The following is a 12567-nucleotide window of genomic DNA, read 5'->3' as shown; positions in this document are numbered from 1 at the left end:
GTAAAGTTGCTTCAGCGCAAAAAAAAAAAAAAAATTATTCAAATTTTATTTTTAAAAAATTTTACAAAAAAAAACATAAACCACTGCTTTCAGCCGTTTTCGAAACGTACGTGTAGCACATGGTTATTGTTATGGTAGGTAAGATATATTATGCGTAAGGACAAGGCAACCTTGTTCGCGGCCCGACGGCTGCGGCCACACTGAAGTATGTAGTTCCATGGCTATCGAGAGTCCTGTGATGTATAGCTCTTTGCCCTTCCTTGTGTTTTTGCGGGGACCTTCGGTAATATACGTATACGTATACGATTCGACGAAAAATAATTTATATTTAATTTCTTATTCTTGTTCGTTGTGTTCAAAAATAATATTTGAGATCAAAACACATTTCACAGGATTATCGATTTTTAACGTAATAATACTGAGACGCACAATATTGATAACAGTTTTTTTCTGTCCAATACAGTTAAGACAATCAATAACATAGATTCCAAATATGCATTATTACCGCTGGAATATGCTAACAAAACCAAATATCCGTCTTTCTCACCCAGCAAAATAATAGGTATCTGTATAATCCTGTATCAATTTATTGCACACATGCGAAATGTTCAATGACAGTAAACAATGACATAATTTCAAACTTTACTTTTAACTCTTCATTTCACACGTAATTTTACAATACAATTGATAAATTATTATTCATACAAAAGTATTAATATTCTTATAGGAGGTCGATTTTCAGGCAAAAGATTATTTGTAAACTTGCCGTAAACAGCACAGCCAATGTCAACTTTTTATTTTCTATCTACACAACTAGTTGCGGCTGGTTTTAGCGTTTCAGATTTCTAAACTAAAAAGTGGCCCTAAAATTCTGAAGGAAAGCTTTAGATATTTTAGGCCCTAGAGCCATGTTGTCAATTATAAACCAGCCGCAACTTATTTGACAGATACAAAATGGAAATTCAACATTTTTTGTGCTGTTTGCGGCAAGTTTACAATTTATCTATTACTCGAAAGTATAAATATATAGGAGGTCAATATTCGTATAAAACATACACTGCAAACTTGCCGCAAGTAGCACAAACATCGTTAATTATTTATTTTGTATCTATTTCAAGAGTTGCGGCTGGTTTATAAGTGACTAAATGGCTCTAGGGCTAAGCTGCCTAAAGCTCTCCTTCAGAATTTCAGAAGCAATTTTTGGCCAAAAAAATCACGACCGCTAGATAGCGCTGATCCTAATGATTATAACTACTTATAGTAGAGCCATTTAATCAATTATAAACCAGCCGCAACTAATTTCGTAGCTACAAAATAAATAGTTAAAGATAATTGTGCTACTTGCGGCAAGTTTGCAGTATATGTTTTATACGAATATCAACCTCATATATATTTATACTTTTGGGTAATAGATGAATTGTAAACTTGACGCAAACAGTGCAAACAACGTTAACTTTTTATTTTGTATTTATGAAATTAGTTGCGGCTGGTTTATAAGTAATTAAATGGCTCTAGGGCTAAGCTGCCTAAAGCTCTCTTTCAGAATTTCAGAAGCAATTTTTGGCCAAAAAAATCACTACCGCTAGATGGCGCTGATCCAAATTATTATTACTACTTGTAGTAGATCCATTTGATCAATTATAAACCAGCCGCAACTAATTTAATAAATACAAAATAAAAAGATAACATTGTTTGTGCTACTTGCGGCAAGTTTGCAGTGTATGTTTTACACCAATATCGACCTCCCTTATATTTACACTTTCGGGTGATAGATAAATTGTAAACTTGCCGCAAACAGCACAAACATCGTTAATTATTTATTTTGTATTTATCAAATTAGTTGCGGCTGGTTTATAAATGATGAATTGGCTCTAGTATAAGTATAGCAATAATCATTTGGATCAGCGCCATCTAGCGGTAGTGATTTTTTTGGCCAAAAATTGCTTCTGAAATTCTGATGGAGAGCTTTAGGCAGCTTAGCCCTAGAGCCGTTAAATCACTTATAAACCAGCCGCAACTAATTTCATAAATACAAAATAAATAATTAACGATGTTTGTGCTGTTTGCGGCAAGTTTACAATTTATCTATCACCCGAAAGTGTAAATATAAGGGAGGTCGATATTGGTGTAAAACATACACTGCAAACTTGCCGCAAGTAGCACAAACAATGTTATCTTTTTATTTTGTATTTATTAAATTAGTTGCGGCTGGTTTATAATTAATCAAATGGATCTACTACAAGTAGTAATAATAATTTGGATCAGCGCCATCTAGCGGAAGTGATTTTTTTGGCCAAAAATTGCTTCTGAAATTCTGAAAGAGAGCTTTAGGCAGCTTAGCCCTAGAGCCATTTAATTACTTATAAACCAGCCGCAACTAATTTCATAAATACAAAATAAAAAGTTAACGTTGTTTGCACTGTTTGCGTCAAGTTTACAATTCATCTATTACCCAAAAGTATAAATATATATGAGGTTGATATTCGTATAAAACATATACTGCAAACTTGCCGCAAGTAGCACAATTATCTTTAACTATTTATTTTGTATCTACGAAATTAGTTGCGGCTGGTTTATAATTGATTAAATGGCTCTACTATAAGTAGTTATAATCATTAGGATCAGCGCCATCTAGCGGTCGTGATTTTTTTGGCCAAAAATTGCTTCTGAAATTCTGAAGGAGAGCTTTAGGCAGCTTAGCCCTAGAGCCATTTAGTCACTTATAAACCAGCCGCAACTCTTGAAATAGATACAAAATAAATAATTAACGATGTTTGTGCTACTTGCGGCAAGTTTGCAGTGTATGTTTTATACGAATATTGACCTCCTATATATTTATACTTTCGAGTAATAGATAAATTGTAAACTTGCCGCAAACAGCACAGAAAATGTTGAATTTCCATTTTGTATCTGTCAAATAAGTTGCGGCTGGTTTATAATTGACAACATGGCTCTAGGGCCTAAAATATCTAAAGCTTTCCTTCAGAATTTTAGGGCCACTTTTTAGTTTAGAAATCTGAAACGCTAAAACCAGCCGCAACTAGTTGTGTAGATAGAAAATAAAAAGTTGACATTGGCTGTGCTGTTTACGGCAAGTTTACAAATAATCGTTTGCCTGAAAATCGACCTCCTATAAGAATATTAATACTTTTGTATGAATAATAATTTATCAATTGTATTGTAAAATTACGTGTGAAATGAAGAGTTAAAAGTAAAGTTTGAAATTATGTCATTGTTTACTGTCATTGAACATTTCGCATGTGTGCAATAAATTGATACAGGATTATACAGATACCTATTATTTTGCTGGGTGAGAAAGACGGATATTTGGTTTTGTTAGCATATTCCAGCGGTAATAATGCATATTTGGAATCTATGTTATATATTTATACAGCTTAAAATGTTTAAATATTAATCATGTGTGCCTATATTTACCAACTTATTTGTATAAATTGAACTTTATACAAAAACTCATGATACAATCATTGATTGTCTCAATCATTATTCTAAACGTTAGTGAAAAAGGCGGTTAAGGACGTATACTTAGCCTGCGGACTATGGGTGTATTCCGCAAATGCTGCCAGCAGTTAAGTTACGTAGGTCGTGGTAACGCCGCATGGTCGGGCAGCGCTAGCGTCAACCTGTACTAACTGTCGGTGGGTTCCGCATGTCAACAAACTTTGATATTTTTTACTGTTTTCGCTCCCATGCCATCTGATATTTCGGAGTTTGTTGACATGCGGAACCCACCGACAGTTAGTACAGGTTGACGCTAGCGCTGCCCGACCATGCGGCGTTACCACGACCTACGTAACTTAACTGCTGGCAGCATTTGCGGAATACACCCTTAACCTTTACAACGTTCAGTTAATAGTAAACACAGAACAGCTGATAGTTAACGGGGGTCGCCCGAACTTGACGGCGTGCGCCCAATCTCGGTCCCCGAACATACCTGTATGACTTTCCTAACCTCCTAAATATACATGACGGGGAATACAATATATTTACAAGCGTTGTAAGTTTATTTGGTGTCTTTATGATTGTGCAAAAAGAGATTTGTTTAAGAGATGACTACTACACCGAACAAGTCGTTGCAATTTTCTCCAGTTGCGAGTAAGAAAAGTTAATACTTAAAGTTCCCTACAGTGCTGTTCAGGAAATTATGCGTTGATTTTCTTTGAAGGAAAAAAAAGTGTGTTATATTTTTCAGAGTAGATAAATAAAAAGTAAACTGTTGTTCTTGTAGTATCTCCGAGGGCTAAAACCGTTCAAGGGAAGAATTTAACAGGAAACCCGAGGATCGTGCGCGACTTGACAGCTGCCATACATTCCAATATTCAACAGTGGAACACACTGCACTTGAACGGCCTGTCACTTCTGAAAATAATCACCAGCTTGAAAACTGACAATAGTTATCCGGAAAAGTTGAAACAACCTTGTGAAAATTTGACTCAAGTTTGCAATGAGCTTGTGAGTAGGAGGAAACATTAATACCTTCTTTTCTTTTTTATGTGAATTTGATGATTGTTGCTTTCATGCAGGACAACATTGTTGAAGCTTTTGGACAAATAGTCAATCAGATGAAATCCATATCTAAATTGCACAAGAGTAGTGATCATTTGTTTTCAACGTGGCCTGTGGATAAGTTTGGTATGTGTGGACACTACTGTGTGATGATGATTGATTTCAATTAAATCATTTTTTAAACGTTACAGTTGCTACAGCTCATATGATTTACGAATCGTACAAAAAGGAGGCTGAAGTGAAACAAATTATATTGGAAAACGTGGCGCACGACCATAGAGATGCCATGAAAATGTTGAACCTTGCAGCCTGGGTACACCAAACACAACTACCTGATAACTTAAATATTAATTTGGAGTCCATGCTTGTCGAAACTAAGTTAAGATAACGTATTTTTATAGTCATATTGTGTATATTGCACAGTTACAATATTTTTGTACATAATTACAGATAAATGAAAATGTTTTACCATAGTTTCAATCGTTTTTTATTTTTCCATTCCAAGATTAGACAAAGTTTGACAAAAATATATATTACATTTTTAACTGAGATCGTCATTCAAACAAAGAATATTATGTGAGGAATGATAGATAGTGTGACTTCTTTGTCAGTTTAGTTAAAAAAGAATATATGTCAGCATTGAAAAATTTGATGCAGACTAGAATACCTCTCTGTTACCAGAGAGCTGTTTTTCAAATTACCAACCTTACTCAAATATTTACCAACCATTCATGCTAACATACGATGCATTTTTCAATTATAAATTTATATTAAAAATATGTAACATCTTTGTGAATTTATATTTCAGTCACGTGGGTTCACACACTTAACAAGTAAAATATTACTACGAGCTATATTTAATATTAAATAAAAATATTTTTTTGCACGTAAACGATTTTGTAATAAAGTATTAAATATTTAAATTGTACACTAACAAGAAGTGCAATACTTGAGAGAATAGGAGAAGGTAAAGTCCATAATTGAAAGAAAACTTTAGTGTTTTACTGAACAATGTTAAAGGCCAAAAAAATAAAAATCTCAGTTCTTATTTAATATTGTATGAAATTGGGTTGTAAAAAGTTTTAAAAGTAATTCAATTAAAATTCAAAAAAAAATGACAGAAGACTATTTCACTTTTGCTTAGAATCAATAAGTTAAATTCATTCTAAGGATAATACTGTTTTCCCACACTCCTACGTGATCTCAATACTAATCATTTACGCAATAAAATTAATAATCTACTAACCTTGATACTTCCAAAGAAAAACAATCAACTTTTTTCAACGACACATCAACTCGCACAAACAAAATGATACAGTCAGAGCATCCTTTATCAACTTCTGGTGTTTCTGTTAAACTCTTCGCTCAACTCTTCGAAATCCAAATCTGTATCCAAACTGCCGTTGTGGTGCATCAAATCGTTTTCTAGCATACCATCAGGCATAACGCTCTTCAGCCTCTCAGAGACGAGCTCATCGACAATATTGATGTTGGAACTGTTGACGAGTTGCAAGTGCTCGACGAGTTTTTCATCCATCATGAGATTCTTGTCAATCGCGCCGCTCTCGTTCAGCATATCCAAATGTGCGATGTGATCGTAATTCGTCATCTTCGAGATGTCCAGGCTATCAGTCGACTCGAAGATGTGTGTCGCGTCGGATATGCTGCTGTTACTGTTGCTACTCGTCGTTATTTGAATCGAGTTTTCGTTGACTTCGTGATTGCTACTGCTGCTGTCCATCATTTCGAGGTTCTCGTGTTTGAGAATCGAAGCTTCGTTCGCTGTCATTGCTTTAGGAACTAGTTTGCGGAAGCCCTTGCCATTAAAATTGTCTGATATGCTGCTTGACACGAAATGGAAGCCGTTGCTCTGAATTTTTCCAAAGTCTTCCATTTCTTCGTGGAATCCACCAATCATTCCGTTCTCTATCGATTTACCCATACATTTATTGCTCAACCTACCATTGAATCGTCATCAATCGCAAATATCAACAAAATGTTTACTTACCCAACTTGATGAATCCTTCCTCGGTCGGTTCCAACTTGATAAACGTCCTTTGCATACCCTTCATCTTCGATCGGTTAAAGTTACCATTGAACTTTGTGAAGACATCGTTGCAGGCAGGTTCCAGTGAATCGCCCAATTTTGTGAACGCTCCTTCCTTCACAAAGTTGAGATTCGCCCTCGTCTCGGCGTTGATACTGAGCTTTTGGAATCCAGGAGTATCCGTAGTATTGATCTCTACACCTGAGCTCAAGACCCCTTTCGGAGTACTGCTTGATTTGGATGAAGCCTCGCTTTCATGATTCGTATAGGAATTTCGCGGTACAAGCGTGAGAGCACTGAGGACCTCGGGACAGCTGGACTTCGTCTGGGATTCGCTTCTTCGCTCGTTAAACAAGTCACAGACGCTGAAATTGGAGCTCTCGGAATAACCACTCTCCTCTACGTTCTCTTTAGCTAAAAAAAAAAAAAAAAAAAAGAAAAAAAAAAGAAAAAAGCATTCGTGTAACTCTACTTTGATAGCGACAGCTATTGCGTTATAAAATCAAGTTTTACCTTCTTCGAAATGATCATCGGTCTTTTGCATCTTCAGAGGCGGCTCGGTACTGCTCTCCGTCTCAGCTTCCTCGGTAACGAGAGGCTCGTTGACCCTGTAGAAGCCCGAATTCAGCGCCAAAACATCGCACAGCAACTCTTCGTTCAAATCAACCACTTGATCGTCATCCTCGTTGCCAACGGCGGTTAGCATTGTACTCGTCTTTTCGCGAACACGTTCGACGAGTTGTTTGATTTCCGACAGAAAGGTGCGCACGTTGTTTTCGGATTTGAGTATCAGAAGGTCGAAAAGGGATAGAGAACTGACGACTGGTTTAGCAGCGACTTTGGCTATTTCCGAACTCTCGCACGCAGACATGGCCTCGCGAAGCTTGAGCTGCCGGCGCTCTGACTTCGCCTCGGGTGTCGTGTACGCCCAGGGGCCGCGTTTTTTTCCTTTACGCTTCAACGAGTCATGTGGGGTTGTCTGCTGAAACGTAACGTGAATAAATAATAATCTATCGGAGCTTCGCCACGGGCTCATCTCAAACAGTACCTGCTTCAGTTCAGCTTCGACGGAGAGCAAAGGCAACTGGTCCAAGCTACCATGGTCCGGATTCATCTCGAAATGCTTGGCTATTCTCGATCTCCCTAGGTAAACCTTGTTGCACGTGGGACACTTGGAAATGTCTGGTACCTTTCGCTTGGGCATCTCTACCCCAGCCAGTAGTTCCGTTCTCTGATTAGGGCCCTCGTCCTCTTGGGAAAATTTTCTGGTGGCCCCAACACCGTTGCTCGTGGTATAATCACTGTAGCCTCCGCCCGAGTCATCGAGGTCGGGTTGCGTGAGATCGACATGATTTAGGTGTTTGTAGTCCCGCACTATGTGTCGCGGTGGCCTCGACAGTCTGCCCGATCTCGTGCGCGCCACGATCTTGTTGCGATCGTCCTACAACCAAAGATAACATTTCAACAGTTTAACATTTTTTTGAACGTGGAGATTAAAAAAAAAAAATTGTAAAGTGCTCGTACCTTTGACTCGCTCTGTTCTTCTGATTTGACGGGTACAACGGGTGCTTTGGCGGACCCCTTTTTGGGCCTGCCGCGCTTGCTGTTTTTGCTCGAATTCACATCCGCTTTTTGCAACATCCTCAAATCTAATTCGTCGTTGAAACTGAGCCTGTGATATATATTTTTCGTTAACGTGGATAGTTGAGTATTATTTTTTTATTATCCACATTCTTCTCACCTGTACAGAATTTTTTCTTTGGAATTCGCAGAATTTTGGTTCCTCTGCTGCAGAGCTTCGGCTATCACTTTCAGCTGGGCTTGGGTCAAACGATTCACGCTGCAATTCGCGTAAAACTGCTTGGTTATTTGTTTGTTTATTTCTTCAACTATTTGTTTGGAACGCGACTTTTTTTGTTTAGGGGGAAATTTTCGAATTACAAATCTAAAATCGAATGGTGTGACGTAAAAAAAATTCTGTCCTTGGGTTTTTGTTTCATCATCCACCATCCCGTTCAATCATTTTACTCAGTACTACCAAAATCAATAACTATACCCATAACAATCATCCAAGAGAAGAAAAAAAAAAAAATAAATAAAAAAAAGAAAAAATGAAAATTCAACTCACCTATGATACGTGTCGCCTTGTTGGACGATCTGTACAGGATTGTCGCTCGACCCCAATGAGTCATTAACCGCATCAATCGGGTCCTGCTTAACTGTCACCAATTTCTGCGTGATCGGCTTATTTTTAATACTCTTCATGAGCGAGTTGACGCTTTGCTTTAGTTTAGCCGTTACCAGGGGCTTCAGCCCGCCATTGAGTTCCAGCGGCTTCTTGTGGCTCAGAAGACTTGTTAGATTTTGCCTGATCAAACTATTGTTCGCAGCCTTGATCTGGGGTTTCAAAATTGAAACCGGCGTGCTAGACATTTTTCTCCTTATGATGGATGGATTTATCGATTTCGAGGGCTTTAAGGGATCGATGGTTTTCATCACGGGGGTCGTCACTATCACTGGCGAGTTGCCGGTCTTTGATACCGGCAACGATATTGCCACAGGATTTCTTAACAAGCTCGTTTTCAGCATCGAGGGATTAATCGATTTCAACACCGGTGTGGTGCTACTCTGTTTCATCGCGTTGCTGTTTAGGAGGGGAGTATTTCTCACCACAGTAATGCCATTTGACGCGAGGGTATTGGCCTTTAGAATGGGTGTGAAGTACTGCTGCTGATTTGGCCTCTGCCGGGCTTGCGTCTGCCCGGGCCTTTGTACTGACGCCTGGCGAATCTGCAGATGCATGGAATTATTGGATATTTGTTTAAAAATAGGTCATTTCATTTTTTAACACTTACCAAATGCTGTGTAGTCGAAGGTACGTTACTGACACGAGTTGTAACTAGAGAATCGTTGACTAACCGATTACTATCACTACTACCACTAACAATACTACAGCTACCGTCGTTGGCTTTGGAAATTAATTGTGAAGCATTTAACAACTGCGTTGATATGTTATTTGCTGTACTGAGAAACTGCGTTCCAACGGGCACGGCCTTGATCAATTGTGGTGACGTGTTTCTTAATACAGTAGTTTTTGGCAGAAGTAAGGAATTTTTTGAAGTCTGAGCATTACTAGCTTTGGTCGGACTGGGCAATATCCTTATGCTTTTCATGGGCGTGAGAACTGTTTGTGCTGGCTTAATGATAAACTGAGACGATGGTAGGATCACTGGAAACCTCTGGAGTATCTGAGCCTGTGATTCCGAGACGCAGCACACTTGAGGATTACTCGAAGCTATACTAAACTGTATCGTGTTTTGTGATGTGTTTTTGTTGCGTTGCGCTTCCATGCTCTTTGGAATACTTTGCTCTTGCACGAGTTCATCTGGTCGATTTGATTGTATGTGAAAAAAATTACTCGTTTGTTCTCCAATTTGACCTGTTTGGTGATTGGAATTTTCTCCTATTGCAATGGACTCCATGGCTATATTTGGTTCTTGTAAATTTTGTTTGTAGTGTTCATTGTGATTGCTGGAAATATATGTTTTATTTTTATGCGTGGAACCAACATTTCATTGTTTAAACAAATTTTTATGTTATAAGTATTTGAAAATAATGTGCTTCATACTAGGAACGAGGTTTCCGAGGTTGACAAAATAATTTTTTGGATCACACGTACAAAGCATGTTTTATACACAAAGTATGTAATCAAATCTTTTTGACTATTTTTGATTCATTTAAACATTTTGTAATTTCACCACTTTGGATCAATTATCCTAGATATTCAAAAATCAGTTAAACAAATTTTTATCTTGCTATTTTTTTGTTTGATCTGTAAGTTGGCATAAGACGAGAATACAAATCCAATTTTTTGCTCTTACTGAAAAAAATCGCATCTAACTCTGTACTTATATATACATAGTTATCAGAATGTATATTTTTTATAATACTGAAGTAAAGTGTATAGTAGTACTAAAATTTTTAGGAGATTGATTTATGTTATTAAGGCTTATACAGACATTCATAAAATATGGTACAAAATAAATATATAAAAACTAATTTAAAAATAATAAATTTTGTTGAAAGATGTAATAAGGAAATGATTTCTGATGAGTAACTCACGCGCAACTAGTGTAGTAACTTTGTAGTAAATTAGATTTTCAAGACTTGCTGTGTAAAATATTGTAGGATAAAATGGATTGAAAACAGATAAAAATGAAAAAAGTGAAAAAAATTTAACTTGTTAAAAAATTTGTCAACTATTTCTAATAGTACAAAAACTGTAAGGAAAATAAATAAATGAACATAAAAACTGTTTACGCACACCAACGCAAATCAATTATAAATAATAATTTTGTAGAAAAGTAAAATTCAAGCAGTTAATGCTTAGGTCAATAAGTTGGTAGTGGTTTCTCGTTTATTTCCCATCATTTATTTCTCACTGGAACACAATAAACAAAAATTTTATCATAATATTTAAACACTATATAACCCAAATAATGTTGAAAAATATACAAGTCCATGTAAAAGATGTGAGCGAAAGGATGTCAAAATTCGTCAATATTACTAAACTACAGAAAAACGAGAAAATACTTGCTTCAATGATTTCTTTAAAATTCATTTACATTATTATCAGGTTACTTCAGTGTTCAACTATCAAATAACTTAAAACTCAATTGAAATTACACATCGTACTCTAAAACATAAATATTTTAATTCCAACGAAATATTACAATCCACCACATTATAACAACTGCACATCAAATAGAATGATTTTATACTTTTGTTGTTGTTGTTGCTGCTGCTGCTGCACATTCCAGTCCTCAAATACAACTTCCTGGGCCACCTCCTCTTTTCTCTTGAGCAGTCCACTTTGCACCAACTCGTTGAGTAACCTCTGGGTCTCCTCTTGACTAAGCTGTGACTGCTGTACATCCTCGGCACTGCACTCCTCGACCACATACTCAGTCCCGCAATCATCACTTGCCTGTTCAATAGTCACATTGTTTTCAAGCTTGCTGACATTGATACCTAGAGCAGCAGCCTGCTCCGTACTCAGCTGTATCACCTGGGGTACATCACTATCCCCACTGTTTTGTAAAAAAGCCATTAAACTATTGTTCTGCTGCTGAAGACGATTTTGCTCATTCTCGTCGTTCACTATTTGCTGGAGTGCTTGCTGTAGCAGGTCGGTACTGCCAGTGTGGATGACATTTGTAAACACATCACCACCGCCAGCCGCACCTAGCCTCCCCGACATTGTGTCAACGTTTCCGTTGTTGCACCACTTTGAGGGTTGATCGACACACTTTACAATCCCTATGCTGCTGTTTCGAGACTTTTTATGTCAATAGGGGTGAGATATGTATACGTTTTGTACCTTATGTGGCGTTCCCTTCTCAAATTTATAAAGTACAGTAGTAGACAAGTAAGCCTTTTTGAACGAGGTTAAGTATAACATGTATTCAAGAACTTGCGCAGATTCGTTCACCTTACAATCCAGGGACGGTCGGGGATATAGTTCCGGCCAGATTTGGGAATTCTCTAGGACCCAACCTCTCTGACGTGGGAAATCACTAGATCAAAAAAAAATTAGTACCGAAGGTGACGCGCGAGATTCAAATAAGGTCCAATAACACAAGCATCCATCATCTGATGACCCAGGGCGCTTACTGGCCACTCTTTTAAATAAATAATTATTAATAAATAATACTAGCGCCTATCACCCAATGACCCGGGGCGCTTACTGGCCACTCTTTTAAATAAATAATTATTAATAAATAACACAAGCGCCTATAACCCAATGACCCGGGGCGCTTACTGGCTACTATTGAATAATAAATTATCAAGTAATTACAAGAGCGCTAATTAAAAAGATCTTTGTCGTACTAGATAGGCAATCAAAATTGTGATATAATTAATGTTATCGATCAACTTTTTATCATTTAATAGTGTTGCAAACAAGTTTCCTGGATCCTCAGGAAGAAGGTGCTTGA

The 12567-nt window shown here is 37.3% G+C and overlaps 2 protein-coding genes across 4 annotated transcripts; one reads left to right on the top strand and one right to left on the bottom strand.

Moving 5' to 3' along the window:
• The first annotated feature begins 3853 nt into the window (after nucleotides 1–3853).
• On the top strand, nucleotides 3854–4997 carry LOC106637312 (cyclin-dependent kinase 2-interacting protein). Its single transcript, XM_014350043.2, has 4 exons — nucleotides 3854–4113; nucleotides 4247–4470; nucleotides 4542–4650; nucleotides 4716–4997. The coding sequence occupies exons 1-4, from the start codon at nucleotides 4068–4070 to the stop codon at nucleotides 4910–4912; spliced, it is 576 nt and encodes a 191-aa protein (XP_014205529.2). The 5' UTR covers nucleotides 3854–4067; the 3' UTR covers nucleotides 4913–4997.
• Nucleotides 4996–12068, bottom strand: LOC106637311 (uncharacterized). Of its 3 annotated transcripts, none has more exons than XM_089590250.1 (9): nucleotides 11353–12068; nucleotides 9427–10102; nucleotides 8700–9361; nucleotides 8313–8411; nucleotides 8096–8243; nucleotides 7620–8012; nucleotides 7085–7553; nucleotides 6533–6985; nucleotides 4996–6450 (listed from the first exon to the last, which is right to left on the bottom strand). In XM_089590250.1, exons 1-9 carry the CDS (start codon nucleotides 11829–11831, stop codon nucleotides 5858–5860), a joined length of 3972 nt encoding a protein of 1323 aa, XP_089446376.1. In that variant the 5' UTR covers nucleotides 11832–12068; the 3' UTR covers nucleotides 4996–5857. The 3 variants fall into 3 exon arrangements, with proteins under 3 accessions (XP_089446376.1, XP_014205528.2, XP_089446377.1); XM_014350042.2 differs by having other exon boundaries at nucleotides 7085–7550; XM_089590251.1 differs by lacking the exon at nucleotides 11353–12068 and adding an exon at nucleotides 10200–10282.
• Nucleotides 12069–12567: the final 499 nt, after the last annotated feature.

Source organism: Copidosoma floridanum, unplaced genomic scaffold (assembly GCF_036245765.1).
Source record: "Copidosoma floridanum isolate Cflo_tuat_1 unplaced genomic scaffold, Cflo_Japanese_pri ptg000012l, whole genome shotgun sequence".
Taxonomy (NCBI): domain Eukaryota; kingdom Metazoa; phylum Arthropoda; class Insecta; order Hymenoptera; family Encyrtidae; genus Copidosoma; species Copidosoma floridanum.
The sequence above is the reverse complement of the archived record's forward strand: the minus strand, read 5'-3'. Positions and strand labels throughout refer to the sequence as shown.

Coding starts and splice junctions, on each gene's coding strand:
- LOC106637311 (XM_089590250.1), bottom strand. CDS start 11,831: ATGTCGGGGAGGCTAGGTGCGGCTGGCGGTGGTGATGTGTTTACAAAT. Junction 10,103..11,352: donor CAGCAACAACAACAACAAAA/GTATAAAATCAT, acceptor ATATATTTCCAG/CAATCACAATGAACACTACA. Junction 7,554..7,619: donor TCGAAGCTGAACTGAAGCAG/GTACTGTTTGAG, acceptor GTTACGTTTCAG/CAGACAACCCCACATGACTC.
- LOC106637312 (XM_014350043.2), top strand. CDS start 4,068: ATGACTACTACACCGAACAAGTCGTTGCAATTTTCTCCAGTTGCGA. Junction 4,114..4,246: donor GCAATTTTCTCCAGTTGCGA/GTAAGAAAAGTT, acceptor TTGTTCTTGTAG/TATCTCCGAGGGCTAAAACC. Junction 4,471..4,541: donor CTCAAGTTTGCAATGAGCTT/GTGAGTAGGAGG, acceptor GCTTTCATGCAG/GACAACATTGTTGAAGCTTT.